Raw genomic sequence first — 19,788 nt, forward strand, 5'->3', positions numbered from 1 at the left:
GGCAGGAGGATCACTCCAAGTTTGAGGCCAGCCTGGGCTACCAAGTGAGCTCAAGGCCTGAATCACAGAGCAAGACCCTGTCTCAAAAAGCAAAATTTTGAAGTGATAAAGAAATTCTGTTGTGATAAACATACTTTCCTGTGTCAAGATCAGGTTACTCAGAATTTCAGTGAGCGTCCAACCAAGCGACCTGCGAGTGCTCTGCTATTCAGGGATGTTGTCTGGCTGCACTCCAGGAAACTGGATTCAGAAATATTGTCTTACTATTAATTAGTGGTGTTGAGGAAAACGCTCCCACATAGTTCCTTTAGAGCCTATTCTCTGGGTAGTTAGCCTCTGCGACACATGCAATAAAATACTTCTAGTCTACAAATGAAGCACGCCATCCACTCTCACCCCACATACATTCACATTCATGAGAAAGGCATAAACCTGGGTTAGGAATTGTCTAACACGCACTTGAGGAAAATGGCCTCATTCATATTCTCTGATGCCCGGATAGAAGCTTCTATGTTGCCAAAAGTTACAGATACAGTTTGTGACTGTGATAAAAATATTAATATTGTTCATCTGTTGTATGCAAGTGCTTTGAATCATGAAGGTTGGAGGAATAAAACCCTTCCAAATAACAGTGCTGCCAGCCGAGCCCGGCTCTCGCTGAGCTTGTCCTTCTTTGCACGAGGCCGGCTGCCTCCTGGACTCATCACAAACCTTTTCCTGGCTGATGGGTATCAGAACCCTAGACAGGAGAGTGGTGACAGGGGAGCTAAAAGTCGGGTGAGGGCATACCGACTGGAGGCTTTGCTCTTTAACTTTATGCCCAGTTCCATAATTGTGCTTTCAAATGTGATTCTAGCTGCCAATTTACACTCTGCTAGAGTTAAAGCTTATTTTTAGTTTCATTTCCATGAAAATTGTGCACTTTGCTCTTGATGGATGGATATGTTTTGACAGTTAATACAAGTCTACCCAGTCAAGGCTTGTTTTAGTTGAAGGTGAAAATGGAAGAGGAAAAAAATGACTTCGACAGACATCCATATTTCTCTTTTTATTGCATTCGTTGTCTAACAATAATACTCATTGGCAAGAAGTTTATTTACACTAACAAATTAAATTTAATCACAAGTATTTTGAGATTGGTCAGAAAATAAAAGTTCACGGGTATATTTTGCTTTGAATATCTCTGGAAACCAAAGCATAAGGAATGTCATTTGAAACGGTACATATTAACCAAGCACAAGAGAACAATTCAGACGCTGTACTATTGCCTCTTCCATGCAAATGAGCAGAGATTAAAATGTACAAAGTAAAAGTTTCAGGTAACATGCGACCCATACACTTTGGATTCAAATTTATTTTCAAACAATTCTCTTTCATGGCCAAGAAAGATGGAAGTAAATCAGATCCTTACAGAACAGAATTCATTCTCCTTTAGTTTTCAGCTGCCCAGTTTTGTTAGTAATACGTAGCAGGTGTACTAGTGGTTTATAGCAACACCAGTAAAAATACAAAAGCAGTAGTTCTGACATTAAATAGTACGAAGGAAAGCATATGCGTCTACATTTAAGAAATTCTACTACGCACTAACTAAAGTTGATGCTGTGGGAGGTGTTACACGCTCAAGTGCCTCTTGCCCTTTTCAGATAACCAATTATTCTGGCCAATTGGTCTTTCCCAAATGGATGATTTAATCCTTAAGAGAAAACCTAGTTGTATGAATAAAACACCTGAATGAGACAGAAGTGTTCACCCTCCAATAACATACGCTTACAGCCTTTTGGTTTATTTTTGGTAACAACCAAAATGCCATTCCCCAGCATAAGATGACCAAAATGCCACTATTTGGCACAGTAAGTAAATAAATGGTCATGTGATGGCTACATCGCCATCAGAGGCAGTAGTGACTTTAGTATCACAGCGATTGGTGTCATATTAGAAGTCAATGCACAAGAACACAGTGCAAGTTTTAGCCAAGAAAACTGTGGTTCACAGTTGAAAATGCCCAAAGCTGCATAAATATCTTCTGAGCTCTAACTCAAAAATGTGCAATCTTGACACGAAAGCATGAACCAAACACTTGAGAAACTTTTATCTTACTAAAATACCAAGTATATAATAAATCAATTTTACCAAAATATTTAAACATGTGAAAGGATAAGAGCATCTAGTAGTAATACTTAAAATTTAAAAAAAAAATCTTAAAATCAATAGGCTACAGGCATCACAAAAACTGCCAATACGGCTGTCACTGCAGCTCTGAGTCCTAACTGACATCACCAGGCTCCATATTTAGTATTTTTTATGCCATGGACTGTGATGTGCACGTGTAAGGTGGGAAATATATTCACACATATGTAATTCTCAACATGTACACAAATGGCATGCATATTACTGAGAAATCCTCTGTTGTTCTTATTCCTTACCTCTCTTTCGCTGCTGAACCCCACGTGCTTTGGGAGCTGGGGCCAAGGGCTGGAGGGCATCCTGTTTCTTTGTCGCCCTGCTCTGAGGATCAGATCCTAGGCTGTGCTTGGTGCACATGGTTCCATGCGGGAAACTTTAAGCACCAGTCATCCGCTCAGCAAACCCACTGAGATTTATAATATCTGCTTATGCACATGTGGACAAAGGCCTTCCACCTGCCATAAAAAGGCCTTGCCTTAGTTCCCAGGAGGAATTTATTCTGCAGGCATTTTTCTCTTCCCTCCAGTTCTCAGTTGGGCTTATTCTATGCTGCTACTTCAAGTTATTAAAATGTGCTTTGTTTCCTGGCCCCCGCACCGGTATTTTGGATCAATGGTGTATTTCCTGAGACCCTGAAATATTCAAGAAAACTGCCAACACAATCTGCCAACACACTTAGGCTAGTTTTTAGGAGATGTGTGAGGCACGTTGAGATTTCCCATCATGCTGTTTTCCTTTGAAAATGTGCCCTCTCTTGCCCCATTGTCATGTGAACAATTCTGGCAGAAAATATTACTTCTGTACCTCATCCTTCAATAATCAGCCTTAGCATTGAGCACTAGTAGGGCCTTGATTAAAAGTGAATTAGAAAAGATGAAGAAGGTGGGCTTTTCACTTCCAGCTTACCTTTTCAGTGTTAAAGCAGATGACTGCCACCCAGCCAAGTGGCATGCCCCTGGTCTCCAGCTCCACTGGGCATACCTGGAGTTACTCAGGTGAAATTTGGTAGTTTAAAAGTATCTGTGTAATAAGAAGGCTACAACATTTCCCAAGTACAGATGTTTGTTTTGGAAGGGCTGGGACTCTTTCTTCCAGAATTTTCCTGAACATACTAGTTAACTCTGTCCTTGGAAGCTCAGTCTATTCTTACCTTCCACAGTCATAAATGATTTACAATATCTGAATAAATACAATTTTTCATTTACCTTCTTAGAATCTAAGTTTCAAGAATATGTTAATCTTAATGCACAAAGAACACCTGTGAGGTCACTCTGTCTTCAGCAGAAATCCTAGCTCTGTTGCTTGATCAAACAGCCTGTGAACATCCTTGTAACTTGGGCCTAGAATATTTTAGGGTTCCTAGTTAAGCAGCCATGGGTTCACAGGTTGTGGCTGGGGGTAACACGTTCTCACTTTCCGTTTTATTCCCAACAGTAAAAAAGCACAGAAAGAAGTCCCCATTGTGCGCCACCTGAAAGTAGTGCCATTAGTACCCATCAGACTGCAGTCACGAACTGGTGGGTCTGAAGAGTAAGGCTGGGGGTGGGGCTGGGGATAGCTGGACCTGGCTACAGGATGACAGCCACAGAGAACTCTCCTTGTCATGAAAAGCACAGGCAGACTTCCTCAGAGAATTAAAACAGACAATGCAGGGTCTCTGCTCTAAGGGAACATGAAGGAATGCTTCTGACTCAGTGCCCCTGAAGAGAGCAGGAGGTTATTACACAAGAGAAGAGCCTTAGGCAAAGCAATCTGTCATAAAGCTCTGTAGTGGAAACCTGACAGCTCGCCATTCCCACAGCGCTCACTGTCCACAGGTTCGTCTCTCCACACACCCTTCCCTCCAAAGCATGACCCACAACCCAGAACACCACTGGCTGCTGTTATAGCCATGGGGAGCTGTTCTTCACCACAATACACTTCAAAGTAATCTCATATTCCCTTTATATTCATTTTTTGATAATAAAAATGCAAAGTCTATGTTAAATTATAGAAACACTGAAAATACTAGTATTAAAATAGGAGTTGTGCAAGACATTAGAATCTTAATTAGAAATCATGCAGTACAATCATTAAATAATAAGAAAACAAAATGCTTACAAGATCTGAGGTCCTTCACTTTGTAACCAACAGTTTACACTTTGTCCTTTGTGGAACAATCAGTCAAGTGCCTTTTACCATTTCAGCAGTTTTAAGTAGTAAGGTTAAATTAACTCATTTATATTTAGGATTGCTGTACTTTAATTAAAATCAAAGTGGTTACAATACAAAGCAAATAATCTGAGGAATAATAATTTGATTTTTAACATTTCAGTTGGATATTAATCTGAACAATGAAATGAACAAGTTATAGTACAGAACAATACTTCTATGACATTTAAGAAAATACAACAGATCATATATTATGGGCAAACTCATAGACATTTCCAATATATACATTCATTATCAAATATAACTGAAGTGTAAACATAAAATAATCATCCTTCTATTTCCACTCTTGGAATCAATACAGTGAAGTTTCCAGTGTGGTCCAGATTACTTCTTTTCTCCAAAGAAAAACAAACATGGAAAAAGTTTATAATAGCAAGCACAAATATTAACAGATATTGTCTAATTTAACCTTAATCTTTAAAGATTAAATAAATTAATTTATCCTAATCTAATTTAGTCTTCTGTATGAGGGAAGACTTGCTGACTTTTGAAGTTCATTAACAGCAGCTCCTGGTTTCTAGTGATATGAACAAACAGCAAAGCATCAGCTATCTCAATGTATTAATAGGTATCTGGCATAGCAATTTCATTGTGAAGACAGACAAAAAATGTAACAATGACTCTCGTCATCCTAAACATAGTACTACCTCATGTCAACATTTCTGAGACCAAATGACAAAAGGGCTGAAGCTAACCAGACAATTCTCTGGCAGAGAACAGGAGACAGACCTTAATTCCAAAACTTGGGTATTAAAATAATGATAACAAGCAAACTCGCAATGTTAAACATGACATGTGCAGGGCTGCCCGGGGAAGACTGCCTTACGGTCTCTGCATGCAGAAAACCTGCAGGGGACAAGTGGCCAGCGCTCGGAGCAGAGCAGGACGCCCTGCCACACAGCAGGAGAGGCATCCGTCTAAGGACCCTTGAGGCCTCAAGTCCTTCTCTGAATCTTGTCGGCAGGAGAGTGATGACCTCAGTTTTAGAACTTGTGCAGCAAAGAGAATGAGAGTAAGCGCAAGGAGCAAAACAAAGGACAATTAAAGAAGCCCTGTCCTTTGGAATTTCTCAAGATGGGCTTATTTTCTCTGCTTTCTGCCCCAGTCTCCTGCATCCGATTCAGTTTGGTCAAATACCAAGATATTTAACACTGGCTTTAAAATAAGCATATGTTCTCCCAGTGCAATAATGTATTCCATACACTGCCTTAAACAAACTGCTAAGTGGAAATCTCTAGGGCATGAAGAGAATGGCTCAGAGAAACAATCCAAAATATCTCTTAAATGTAACTGATAGCTCTTCTTTATAGGAACATTCTGTATGGTTCCATGGTTGAATGTTACTCAAATCTAAACATTCTTTTACTGGTATTTCTGTTTTTTCTTCAAAGTACATGTGTTGAAACACTGAGATCATTTGGGAAATTTTGAGTAGAAAATAAGTGACAAGTTGCTGGTTGTGTCATAGGCAGGATAAGGACCAGCTGGAATGTTCCTTAGGAGAAGAAACCTGAAAATGTTGTTTTTCTTAAAAATCAATTTCCTGTTCAATTTGCTGGGGAAGAAGAACTGCACTGTGTCTGCCAGTGTCGCTAAAATACTGAACACTCAGCGGTAACAGAGTAAACAACAGATCCCAACCTCCCATCGCTGCAGGAAGGTCTGACTTTTTCTTTCTTTAGCAATATCCAGAGGATAAATGTTACCCTCAGAAACACTAGGTGTTACCACATACAAATTCTTAAGGCATTTTCTTCCTTGTATAGTTAAATAAGTATAATTCTTTCTCCCTTTCCGATGCCCAGCAAGCAGAACAGTGTGCGTGCTCTTTACCTGCGTAGATAATTGTGCAGCAGCACGTTCACAGTTCCGCAGCAGAACAAGCTCACTGTCCGGTCACAGAACTGAGAGGGAGCCTCTCCCACACATGAACTAGATCTTGCAGCCCCAGAAGCAGTACAGATACCAGATCTCAGGATAGCTGCCCAGGCTCAGGATCCCATCCTGACCGTCCTAGGCGCTCCATTAGCAACACCAGGGGTCTGTGCTCTAGTTGGCAGGTTCTCCAAGTGGCACAAAGGAATGAACACAACACAGGATGCTGATAAGTAGGAGAGGGGAGAGACTTAGGGACTTTGTATCTCTCACAAATGAGATCTCTGGTTTGCTAATAAACCAAATGTGGCTTGGGGTTATTTCAGGAGGACAAATTTAAGAGTGCATTTTATTATTGCAGAAAATGCAGTCACTTAATACACGGTTCCTCAGTCAGCCTCGAGCAGCATTACCCCCAACACCAGTTTCTTCTTCATCCACTAGAGATGGGGCAGGCAGGAAGAGGCCGAACTTTACTGCTCACCAGCGCCCTCCGAGGCGGTTGATGTCATCTTCTCTGCCTTTCTGGACTTCCTCTGCATTTGCTCCTGTTCCTTCCTCCTTAGCTTTTCTCTTTGTTTTTCCATTTTCTCTTGGGCCTTCCGAGCTTTCTCTAGAGACATCTTCATTTCCTTCAGTTTTTTTTTGACCACTGCTCGATCCTGGGATGATGTTATTCCAAGAGCCTAGGAAGGAAACACAGATATAAATTGAATTTGAAAACTTACGACCCTTCTGCTTCTGGTGAAGTTAATAACACAGTATGCTCAGACTCCTGAACCAATCCAAACATGGACAGAAGAGATAAGAACTGATTACACTGGCTACATGGGATGAGCTGAGTAAACATGTCAACACAATGGGGCTTTTATTTTTCTGTCCTTTCAAATCTCTTGCAAAATATACCTTAGACTTCGTTAAAAAAATGCTTCCCAAACTGGTAATTAATGAGTGAATGAATGAATGAAAAAAGAATGTGACTCTACTTCTCCAACTTTTGGGCTATAGACCTTTACAGGGAAAATGTTGCTGAATGCATTAATATCCTGAAAGGGTAGTTAGTGGCGGGCACTTGCCGCCAAAGGGCTCTAAGAAGGGTGGAAAGAATTGACATGGCTTTCTTTCTGCCAATGTATTCATTTACAATGAGGACCAAAAATGTCTTTGGAGCGAGAAATTTCATGTCAGCATGACAAGCCATTCTCTCCCATAGGCAGACCTATAAAGGAAGGTTGATTATAATGAGGCTGTTCAATCAACTTGGAATTCAGAATAGGAGAAGTCTATTGCGTACTTTAAATGTTTCATGCCCTTCACAACCAAGAGCAAGATGCATCCATCTCTCCAATAGGGTCAGCTTTGTCAATAGGAAGGGGCCTTCATATTCACAAACTATTGATTGATCTATAACCTTTTCAAAACTGTCAAGAGACACTCCATCTACCATCAGCCTAGCAGGGGGCTGAGGCAGTAGGGAGGGGGCATGAAGCTGGCTGGATGTCTTATTTGCCCTTTTCCACAGGGGTGGGTACCATCTGAGTTTCTAGGAAAGATGGACTGCACAAGTGGAAACGAGAGTGCAATGGAGTGGGAGGGAAGACACAGCCTACATACAATTGGGGAAGAAAAGTTCTGGGGAGACTATCATCCCAGGTTTGTAGTGGTGCGTAGGGAATGGGGTATGAAGGGGAAATGAACAAGGAAAGGAAGATCCATGGGTCTGGGTCTTCACTCTAATGTGATGAAAAGTCCACACTGACCATTATTAAAACCCATACTCTATGGGAAATAGGCAGAGTTAATGCATGGGCCATGTGTTACCAGGAGAAGCAATGGGGTGGATCACTAGCAGCCTGTCACCTGAGTCAGAACTCAGATGTTCTGAAACTTCATTTCCTACCAAGAAATGAGACACCCTCCTTCCTGCTGGCTGTTGATAAGAATTACCTCTCAAATATGCACAATGTTCTTACCTAATGATCACGTTCTAGGTGCTAAGAGTAATAGAAATCATACCTGGTGACCTAACACAGACATGTGATTCTTTACCTTAAGTTTATTTCCATCCAACTGCAGGAGCTGCTCTCCAGTGATGTTTTGGGCACTGAATTCAGATACATACTGCTCCAGACTTAGGCTCATTAACCAGTGAGAAACCTGCTGCACACTCCATTCATGAACGGCCCGACTCTGATACTGACTGTGTTTGGGAGACTGTCCATCGTCAAGGATCTGAGGTAGGAATTTATGCAGTGTTGTTAAAGGACCAAAATGCTATGTCTTATATTACGCTACCAAAAGGAATTTCTTTGCCTACTAGAGCCACATCCACTTCAAAACCATAAAATGATAATGGTTCTAGTTCTACTGGAAAGAGACATACTTAGTATCTACGTGGTTTTAGTTATAAGGAAATTTAAAAATTCCCCCAATAAAGTACTGTTACATAGGAAGCTTAATATTGAAAAAAAATCTTCTAATGTTGAAAACTTTCACATGAAAACACTCTGGAAATGTAATCTGATGTTAAAGAACCAAATATTTCATAAACCTTCCCATGTGATGCATCACTCTACATTCTAAGACATCAGAATTTTGGAAAAATATATTAAAAATATTGAAGCATCTTTCACTGGGAAGAGGTGAGCACTTAAGCCTTCAAGCCTTGACAGGGGAAATTCTACAATCATTTTTTTCATTTGAGCACAAGCAAACCTGTGAGGAAGGTACAAAATATTCATAACTTTTAATACATGAAGAAACTGAGGCTCAGAAAGTCTGTATGATTTGTCCAAGGTAATGCAGCCAGTAAGTGGTAGAGATCAACAATAAGTATTTTATTCCAAATTCTAGGCTCTGTCCATATTAGAGTACTTTTTAACAGTGCAGAAGGGCAGGTTAGTTTCCAGAGCAGCTGTGTGATGAAGGCAATGTCGCAGACAAAAGTCGGGAATCGCCTTGATGACTCAAGGCATGAGGAACACGGAGGGGATGGGGAAGCTGAAATGTAGGCAGAGCAGATGAGGAAGAATGAGCCTGTCAAGGTAATGTGACGGGAGAGAAACTGAGGGATTCTGGGGGTGAGATTTAGGCCCTTTTCCTTCTGGAATACTTTTTAGCTAAGATAAAAAAGGGCAGAGGGTAAGCTATCTTAACACATGGAAACCTTTCACTAGAGGGGAAAGTGTTGTACTGTTTGATTTTTAAGTCATTCATATGGAGAGAAAAGCAGGCCGAAATAATCCCACACAAGGCCTCGTACATAGCCCACGGATAGCTCACCTCGTCATCTATCATATCCAGGCTCTGGGTGAGGGGCAACAAAGGAACCAAGAAGAAAAGGGTTATAGAAACAGGACACACAACATACACAGCACACAGTTTTAATACAATACAAATCACTTGAAGAATATTGACAGAAAAATTTACAAGGAAAAAAACATTTTACAAAACAAAAATCATGTTACTAAAAAAAAAAAAGTATTTAAATATCATCACTTACATCATTTCTTCCCCTAACCCACCACTTCTGGAAATGAAGTCAATCTCTAATGGAATTTCCTACCCCACTTACAGGTTTTTATCTCCTGATAATCCTTAGCAATGCTCCTTTGGATCCTGGCTTCTAGAAAAGTGGTTTGGGCCCTCTCTGCCTTCCTCATCACAACTACGGATCTCTACTGCAGAGACTCCTCGGGGAGCCAAGCATGTTCAGGAGTAGCAGACCCCTGGTGCAAGGGAGACTGGGCGGGGGCTGACGGGAGAGGAAATGGACACTCTGTATACTTCCTGCGATCTGAGTGGGTCTGTTCTCCATGCCCAGCACGCCCACCATGTGTGTTTATGTATGAAAATGGGTGCCTGGAAAGCTTCAAGAGTCTCAGAAACAACACTTTGATTTCACATTGCCACAGAGGGAAATGTATCATGTGAACTTCACTTTAAATATGAAACTACAGTCCTGATGAGTTCTATGCTGAATCTACCCTAAAAATGGCTCCCGTGAGAACTTATGAGTAAAACCTTAGGTCTGAGAAGCCCGTTTTGCTACAGTTCCTTGAGAGTACCTCATCTGATGACAGTACCAAGGACTGAGACAGCCCTGGGGTTTTGGGTTCTGCTCCTAAGCCGCTCAGGTCTGCTGAACTGGTGCTGCTGGGGCTGAAGTCATCGTTGAAAGTGAAATTCTGTAAAAAAATACAATGAATGAGTCTTAGCATTACAGAAACAGAGTGAGCGAGCGAACTGGAGGCAGGGATGTTTCCAAGTTCTGAAAAGGATCTTTTAAGCAGTGTTGGAAGACACTCAGGGGTAGCTCAGTGATGACTTGCACCTGGGCAGAGGCTGCAGCTGCTGAGCGCCTGGCAGGTGACTGGAATTCTGGGCACTTTCTGCATCTGACGCAAGGATAGGCGTTTTATGATTCTTTACTCTTCTAAAGGTACAGCAGTCATTATCCTCTGTAACTGCTCAGAGGCGCAATATTAATAAGCCTGTTTTTTCTGACCCCAATCCTGATGAGTAAAAGCATAAGTAAAAATACAAGACAGTGTGGCAAGGCTGTTCTTAGGAACAGATGGCGATTCCTATGGGGAAGGTGCTGGAGTCCCCTGGGCAGAACAGCATGCGCTGGCCGTGACGAGCGCCACAAGCAGCGGCAGCGCTTCACCTGGACGGACTCTATGGTGAGGAGCTCTGCAGAAGGCAGAGTCTGACCACACACGGCCAGTTATGCGCTGGGCTGCAGCCCTCTCACAGCACGAGCAGAGCCCCGCGATGGCCGTGGCACAGAGCAGACAACTGTCTGGGCAGGCCCCCAGGGAGGGAGGTGGACTTCCAGTAATGCGTTCAACAGATAATAAAATCAAATCTAACAATGGCTATGCAGCTACCTGGGACAAATTAAACAAAATCGGGAGTCTCTTTAGTGCAAGGTAATAGTAGAATTACTCCAGCAACACGTAGATGTTTTTGAGTCAATACTGAAAGATCAAAATGGACTGCTGCTGTCAAAATTTCTTTTGCTAAAAAACTGTAGACTGACTGGATCCCCACAGAACGCTGAGCCCCTGAGTGCTGCCATCCTGCTGCAGGCTGCCCTTCCTAAGGAGCTGGCTATTAAGGCTCCACCAGGAGCCTGAGTCAGGCTTAGCTGGTCATGAAGAGGCTGGAAAACTCAACTCCCAAACACTCAGAAGGTTATTCAGGTAAGTGCTTATTCCACTGAGCCATCTCCCTGGCCCTTAGAAGGTTATTCAAACTTTAGAAAAGAAGTCCCAGTCAAGGAGGAGGCCAGGACAACAGTAGAGCCACAGGGCATTTAACACAGAACGTAACAGTGGTATTGCTGGCAGAGATGCAACCCCAGACCCAGGTCAAAGCCTTGGAGCTGTTGATGTCAAGAAAAGAATTAAAGCAAGTAACATCAATCACATTTCTGTTTGAGAGAGAAAAGTGAATACAGAAAAAGGAGACCAAACAAGTGAAAGTTAGGCACTGTATGTGTTCTAATCAAATGTTAGATAAGGTTTGCAGTGTCATGCTGGAAATAACCACTATGCATAAGAACCATCACACCCGTGCATGTAATGTCTGCTTCCGGTCGTTAAGGCACTGTGGTAACAGAACTATAGCAGCTGATCAGCACGTCCATTTGATATGGAAAGAAGGAATAAGGTGCTGTGTCAGTGCTGGCTTCTTACAGGTTCACCTATTCAGTACTGGACATACACAGTCCCCAATTTATCTGGTTTAGTTAATCCAGAGCACAGTGAAATAGTTTGGTAATTAATTTGAAGTAGAATACTTAGCCAACAGATCTATAATACTGTTTTGTGATTCAAATATACCTTTCCCAGCATGGCTTAACTGTCAAACTGAGATTAAATAGCAGTACGTGAAGAGACAGGCAATCAGAGAGGTGTACACGCAGGAGAGGAGCAGGATTAGAGCAGGGGTGGTTACGTGAGGCTTTCTCTTCCCCTCACAAGGAGCCCATGCAGTGCTGCTTGCGCTGCTAGCATACTGGTTCCTCTGGTCCAGAGCGCACACACAAGGCTGAGAATGGCTTCCCAAGACTGAAGAGGAGAAGGAGTTTGAGATTGTCTTGTTTGCTTTTAAAAATCCATGTATTTTCTACCTTAGACCTTGTTTTATCTGAAATTTGAGTCTCATGAGAAGGCTGAAAGGGACTTGTAGGTGAAGGCGCGTTTCTGAAGGAATAGGATCCTTTCCGGCTTTCATTAAACCACGAGAAAGGCATGCAAGGGGAATGGGTGGCTGCCTGGGCTGTTGACTGCGGCTTGGGCTTCCAGTTCTCCAGCCTGCCTCTGAAGAGCCTGTTTTATGGAAAGAATAAGGGCATTAGACAAAAGAAAGGATAAAAGGAACTACTGAACCAAACTCTGAAAGAAGAGTTTGAGAAACTGTTCTACTTGAGCGAGTACCAATTTTGCACTGTGGGCTATAAGACTAATTTTTTTTTTTTTTTTGTACCAGGGATCAAACTTAGGACCTTGCCCTTGCTAGAGAGACACTCATGCCACTCAGCTATCTCCCCAGCTATAAGACTAATTTTAATAGTTATCTTTTTGCACCTAAATGGATTCTTAGGCAATAATCAACATACTCCAATTGCAACTGCCATGGTGAATTTTTATTAAGTGCACGCAGTAAGTGTACCGGATCTTTCGGAGCTGTCCTTAGCTGAGCACCACAGCCTCACTGCACCTCTGCACCCAACAGCACCTCCCTGATTTGCTCTGCACTTGGGTCCCCAAATGTCCAGGTCCCCAATGTCCATAGCATACATAATGGTGCATTTAAAATAATTTTGGAATTTCAGACCTTGTGCTACTTTAAGCAGAGCCTGTGGTTTCTTGGTTTTTCATCATAACTGTGGTGTTTTTCACAGAAGAAACAAGAGGAATACGAGACCTGAAGCCCACACAATGCACTTGGTGTTTAGGGACCACCCCCATCCCCTAGTCTGTGCCCTCAGGGCTTTTCTCCTCCCAGTCCCCACCTGTGAAAGGTAGGTATCTGTATGTGTTTCAGGTGTGATTAAGAATTAAATAAGATACATAAAAGTACTTTGAGAACTATCAAAGGATGTAAATCTATGTTTACTGCGTGGCACATCTTAAAGGATTCAAAGGCATTTTGAACAACACACCATGAAAACGGATACTTTCTTTAATGCGTGTGCTTTCCCTGCATTCTCCTCTGATCAGCAGGAAATGACTGTCAGGAGCCGACAGACAATCAGTGGTTTATGTCCCTCTTGGAAGAAGTCAGGCTCCACAGTCCCAGTGACAGCTGATGAAATGCCCATGATCTAACAGCTGCTGATATGGCAATTAAATGCCTAAATATCATAGCTAGACAACTCTTATCCTACATGTAAATTTTGGTTTTCTCACATCTCATTTCAAAACAGTTGATATAAGTAACAACTCCTGAAAATTCAAGTTGATTTCCAAATATTACTGCAATAACCAAATCCAACAAATGTAAAAGCATCATGTAGAAATTGTAAAGCAAGGCATAAATGCAAAGGGGTTTATCTTTAATACAAATTATAGTATTTACTTTTAAGATAAATTTTAAGAGAACAGAAGAAAATGGAGAACTCAGCAAAGTTTTGCTAAACTACTGGGACTGGCAGGTTGGATGAATAAAATCGTTGGTCACATTAGAGATGCCAAATGATCTACTGACTTTAATAGTATATTTCTTTAAAAAAAAAAAAAAGTGCGAGATCAGGCCAGGTTCCAGGCTAAGAGAGCAAGCCCAACCAGAGAGATATGGCACACTTCAATTTCATCCTAAAGTTTTAAAAACCAAGTGTATTCTTGATCCACTTAATCACAAAATTGATAATGATGCTCAATCAAGCCTGGGAGCAGAGGCAGATGGCTCTTCCGTAAGGCCATGATCCGTCAGCCCTTGCTGGGAAGAGCCTGCTTAGAACCACTGGATGCCTTTTTTTGGTGCACAGAACATTTTATTATTTACAGAAAGCCTGCACAAAGGTTTCTCATGCCCCAGCCTTTTCTCTCCACATGAACCAGATGTTCTAACTTCAGTCTACAATATAAATTGGGAGGGTGACCAGGAAAGGAGATAGGTGTCCTCCAGCCCCTCAAGAAAAGGAGAATCTTATCTCCTTAACGCACACACATTGCAGGTCAGGAAAATCTTGGGTCCTTATTCTCTGGCTTGTAAATATGCTTCTTGGGGAAGACAAGACTGACCACTCCAGCTTTATGGCCCTGGGAATGTTTCCCGGAAGCCACTTCTCATTCTGCCTGCTCCCTTGCGTCCAGTCAAATGCAATCAACCACATACCTCAGGAAGGCCAGTCTCTTTGGAGTTCTCACTCTTGGTCATAATTTAACTTCAAAGGTCTGTCTATTAGCTTAGGTCTCAAATTCCAGTAAAAATGTTCAGACTCATCTATGACTACAGAAGCTTAAAAATATGTTTTTTGAAGTACCGCACTCATTTGGCATTATTTAAGGAAAAAAGTGACTTGACGATCAAGGCATTTTTAGAAATACTTGCATTTGTAATTCCAATATGGACGGCGGTCCTTAAACATACGGCTGGTGTTTTAAACTTTACGAAGAAGCCATAATCATTAAGAGGTGACAAGCTTATCCTGCTCCTAAGTGAGCTCCCTTCATAGCAATGCCTTTAGAACTGTCACCATCACCTTTTAAAAACTGGCAGTGAATTAGAAGGTTGTTGCCTTATTTTGAAAGAATGTTTGGTAGTTCAAACCCTGGTGAGGCAACATTTGAAAAAAATCCAAAGGCCACATGTAATTAAACTCTTCTATAAATTCTCTCTGCCAGGAAAATAGTCACAACTAGCAACTCCCCATGGACCTGACCATCTAGCTAGCACTTGGGCCAGGCTTCGGGCCCTGCTGAGGCCCCCTGACTTCCTCTGAAGCGTTCTACACGCAGATAATGCACAAGTGGAGAAAGCAAGCCACAGAAACAAGGAAAGTCCACTTTCCAGGACACAACCACTGTCTCCACAGTTGGGAGCAACCAAATGTGGGGGTATTTTCAAGAATGTTTTCTAGTTCTCCATTAGAACAACGATCAAGAGAAACTCTTGAAGGATTTGAAAAATAGCTTTTAAATAATCAATATAGCTACGTGTAATACTTTTTTTTCTTTTTTTTTTTTTTTTAGCTGAGCACTAATGGCTCGTTATCACTTTTGGAAAAAATAGGGCCACAAGTCATGGATTTATTCCTGATTATTTTATTGCTAGGAACTAACACAAAGACTGGCTTGAAATTCAGTCATTATTCAAAGATGTCATTGCATGACATTTAGATGGTTATAGCGAATAACATCACAGAGCAAATAACTCATTTACATAATCTCTAATTAATTTATCCTGGAGTTGGCATCCCAAAGTTAAATTTCTTGGCTAAACATTCCATGGTCACTTTTGCTGGTAATGTTTTAACTCTGAATAGTTTTTGAAGTGCTGAGAACCTATGTGTTAGATGTCATCAAAATCTCACTTAAAGATCACAAACTGCCAATTCAGCAGGAGTATTAAAGAACACTGAAGTCACAGATTGTAGATAAAGCTAACTGAAGAAAGCTGTTTTCCAGGGGACGCATTGCAGATACAGATTTACCTGAAAGGGGGTGCAGTTGTGTAAGGTCCTTACTTCACCAAGAACGCTGAGGGTGTAAAGCCAGCACCATCTGACAAGCACCTGGAGACTCCAGGTCGGAGCTCTGACAAACCTGTCTACCTGCAGGTCAGGACTGACCCCAGGCATGTCCCCTGCTCCTAGGCCTGAGTCCTGGCCTGAGGTTAGATCCATACCTACTAACCCATCTGAGATGGTTCCTATACAGTGTTTCAGCCTTAACTCACTTGAGATGACAAAACTCTCCCCTGAGTTTTCCTCCCTGGGATGGTTTCAAATTGAAATATCAAAGAGATCATTGAAATAAAATCCATGCTCTCAAATATAAGTGTTAACTTGAGGACTAATAAATATTTTGCTGAGGTATTTAAGGAAAGCAGTGATACTGGAAACCTGCATGAGAAATTTGCCTAATGATCCTTTTTTAAGATTTAACTTTCCAATTTTCAGTCATAGGGATGGAAGCCAAGGCCTCAGGCGTGTTACTTACACAGTCTACCACAAGGCTGTATCTACTTGGTGTAACATCTGAATCCAATGTAATACTTTAATATACAGTCGGTATTGTATAAAATTAGTAAGTTTTACACACTCTGCCTTTCCATAATCGTTCTCCGGGTGCAGTACATGTTCTTCTGTGCTGTGTTTCTCAGCACAGCAGCCAGCAGCTGTGTCTGACTAGAGGCAACCAAACCCCCAGGGAACAGAGGATCCCGGGATGGGGTAGAGGTCAGAGACTGCAGCTCTGGTACAACTCACTTGTTTGGCTTTGGGGAGTGAGCCACGGTGACACTATGGGAAATTCACCACCACGCCTGATTTCAGGCCAGCATTCTCACCCTCCCTGGCACTTGCCCCACACAGTGTCTGCCCTGCTCTGACCAGCATAGCAGCTCATAGCATCAGGGCGGCATCCAATCCTGGTGCTTCTCGCTTGGAGGAGAGGCTTGTGGGGTCACGTGGCTACGGCTCCACCTGGAGTCCAGCATGGGGGTTCATCCCCCTCCCTGTCCATGAATGCGGGGGGGGGGGGCCTGCAGGGGAGTGCTTCCCACTGCTGTAATTGCCTATCTTGCTCATTTAAATCAGCATGCCGGCCAAATAACTCAGTGGATCTGGGTGTGGCCTGTAATCCTAGCTCTTGGGAGCCTGTAAAGGGCTGGATCCCTGAGTCTGATCTAGTAGTGAAACCCTGAACACCCTATAGACCCTTCCCTAAAAAAATACCAAAAAAACCCAAGCCCCCCCCCAAAAAAAAACCACAAAATCAAATCAACACACTCACTGTACACATCTCAAACGGCCCAGGACCAACTCCTATTTTGTTGCTGAGTTGACAATCACCTGTGTGTATTTTCTCTATTTGCCTCATGCTGGTCTGAGTCATGATGTCTCCACAAGTAACTACAGAACAAGCCACTCTGGGGTGGGGTGTGGGGAGACAATACCAAGACCAAATCTAGCAAAAGTCCTGCTTTTAAGATGTAACTGCCACAGGCTATACGTGACTGATGACCTCCACCGGTCAACAACCTATTAAGAATGGGAGGAGGAACCTGCGAGCGAAGGGCACCACTGGGGTCTGTGGCCCTTTCCTCCCTTTTTGGAGCAGGCTGCACTCCCCAGGATGGCAGTGGGCCCTGCAGCTTCGCAGCCGTGCCCACCTACTGAGCAGCTCTGGAAACCAACTCAAATGCATTAAGCTCCTACTGGGAGACATATCCGGGGAATATGTCTTATAAGATTCTGGGTCCATTACCCATCCACACAAAAGAGCAGAGATTGCCATGAGACTCTATTAGTGTTACCCAATTACTCTGATAATTCACCATTTTTTTTTAGTTTATATCATTTTTTAATAATTTCATTGAGAAACAAATAGCAATGAGACAGTTTCAAAACTAAGTAGGATAGTTTCAATAATTAATACGTTGCATATTTCAGCAATGTTTTCTGAAACATGGAAAGTCCACCTTCTTCTCTTAATTCCCCTATTTCAGGTGTATGAACCTCTTTCCATCCTGTCAAAAATTCATTGTAATTATAAATAATTAGAAAATTATGAGTCTAACTGAAAATTATTTCTAGCATGAGCAGGTGTTGAATTGCCTGACCCTAATGGGAAAGGCGCATCTAGAACAAATTTTTCATAGAGACACACCATCCAGGGAAGGCCGACTAGAAGCTGGGCTGCAGTTCTAAGCTGGCACGAGCTGGGTTCACCAGCAAGCTGGTGACTACCCAGGCCCAGGATCTACTCTGGCCATAGTGTGGTGAGCACGCAGCTCTCGCATCAAAATGTGCTTGTTTTTTACCCAGAGTTCAGCATGCACTTTGCCTGCTAGGTGCTGTGCTCGTGCCCCTCTGGGAGGATGCTCAAAATTGAGGCAGCGACCACCTCTGATGCCCAGAGACCCAAGGAAGGACCTGAGGCAGAGTCTCTCTCCCGTGTCCCACCACATCTGCTGCTCCCCTCCTTCAGTGACTTTGGCAGTTTCCTCCTGAGCATGTTTGCTAGTTTCTATGTTTAAGCCACAAAGCAGTGTTGTACATTGCTTCAAAGCCATATGAAGTCAAGTACTTTTGGGCGGCACATGACATCCGGCTCACTTTTGGTTTACCCAGGTTGCTGGCTTTAATAAAACAAAGGTTTTCTAAGCTTTCTCCACTGGACAGAATAAAGAAATGATATAGGGAGAAAAACTGATACAGGGACCTCCAAATGATATAGGGTAAGTGAAGCTCCCAACCTGACCTGGACGAGTTCGACCTGACCTAGATGAGTCTGTGTTCTCTAAACAAATGAATTTTAGGAACAAACGGAGGTTATGAGCAGAATATATTTATTGAGGGAAAGAAAGCTCCTGTCTGAAAGTGACAGGAGGGGGGCCCGAGCAGGTAGTCCCCAGGAAGCTGTCTCTTCTAGGGACTTTTATAGCGTAAAACCAGGCGGGCTTAAGTTGGAGAAAATGGGTATTCCCTTAGGTGGATGCGGAGTGGGACCAAACTATGGTCAACCAATGGGATTACAAGCAGCATTGCTCAGGTAAAATTAATTAAGCCCAGGACCAAATGGGGAAGGGAGTCACATAGAAAGGGGGCATGAATGTAGAACAGGACTTTATCTGGTGGCCATCAGATAATGAGTCTTCCTGGCTCCATCAGGGTGAAGATCAATCCTGGGTGCTCTTCTTTAGGGAGGTCAGCATTTGTTTGAACTGTGGTCTTTAGGTCTAGCTCACAGCAGGAGCATCCCTCCCTCCCACAGTTGTAAGGTATCTTGTCTTCTGTGCTGTCTCCTTTGAGGGCCTGGCCCTGTCTGGCTGCCTATAATATGTTTATCTAATTTGGCTGCCTGCAACAGGAACACCAGTCAGGCAAAAGTAGTGGATTTGGGAATCCTCTCTCCTTCTCACCCCACTATATTCTTCTGTAATACTAAGAAGTTGTAATTTCTCATTAGTGAGTATGTCAGATAAAAGGGAAGACAGAGAGAAAGGAGAGAGGGAGAGAAGAAAAAGGGAGAAGGAAGAAGAGAGAGGAAAGAGGGAAAGAAAAAAGGCAGGAGAAAGGCAAGTGAGAAAAAAAAAGAGGGAAAGACAGAAAACAGGCCAGGTGTTGTGTCACATGCCTGTCCCCCCAGTACTCAAGAGCCTGAGGCAGGAAGTTCACTGTGAGTTCAAGGCCAGCCGGGGCTACATAGTGAGTCTAGGCCAGCCTGAACTGCACAGAAGACTCTATCTTAAAAAAAAAAAAAAGTAATTGGGGCATCTGCACTGGGCATACTGCTCAGGGGCAGAGCTCCTGCCAGGCAAATGCAAGGTCTTTAGTTT

At 42.6% G+C, this 19,788-nt stretch overlaps 1 protein-coding gene across 13 annotated transcripts in view; it reads right to left on the reverse strand.

The window, feature by feature from the left end:
- Positions 1 to 1,035: 1,035 nt before the first annotated feature.
- The window catches only part of Ppp1r9a (protein phosphatase 1 regulatory subunit 9A), a 326,880-nt gene continuing 308,127 nt past the window's right edge, over positions 1,036 to 19,788 (reverse strand). For 6 of the 13 annotated variants that reach the window (XM_023716821.1, XM_023716820.1, XM_023716819.1 and 3 more), the window contains 5 exons: positions 12,410 to 12,608; positions 10,338 to 10,457; positions 9,553 to 9,576; positions 8,320 to 8,502; positions 1,036 to 6,956 (listed from right to left, as the gene is read on the reverse strand). In XM_023716821.1, coding sequence (XP_023572589.1) covers positions 6,744 to 6,956; positions 8,320 to 8,502; positions 9,553 to 9,576; positions 10,338 to 10,457; positions 12,410 to 12,608 — 739 coding nt within the window. In that variant the 3' untranslated portion in view covers positions 1,036 to 6,743. The remainder of the gene's footprint in view (positions 6,957 to 8,319; positions 8,503 to 9,552; positions 9,577 to 10,337; positions 10,458 to 12,409; positions 12,609 to 19,788) is intronic. The other 7 variants (XM_023716825.1, XM_023716823.1, XM_023716817.1 and 4 more) reach the window with 3 other exon arrangements.

The sequence above is a fragment of the Octodon degus genome, unplaced genomic scaffold (assembly GCF_000260255.1).
Source record: "Octodon degus isolate 3935 unplaced genomic scaffold, OctDeg1.0 scaffold00050, whole genome shotgun sequence".
Lineage (NCBI taxonomy): Eukaryota > Metazoa > Chordata > Mammalia > Rodentia > Octodontidae > Octodon > Octodon degus.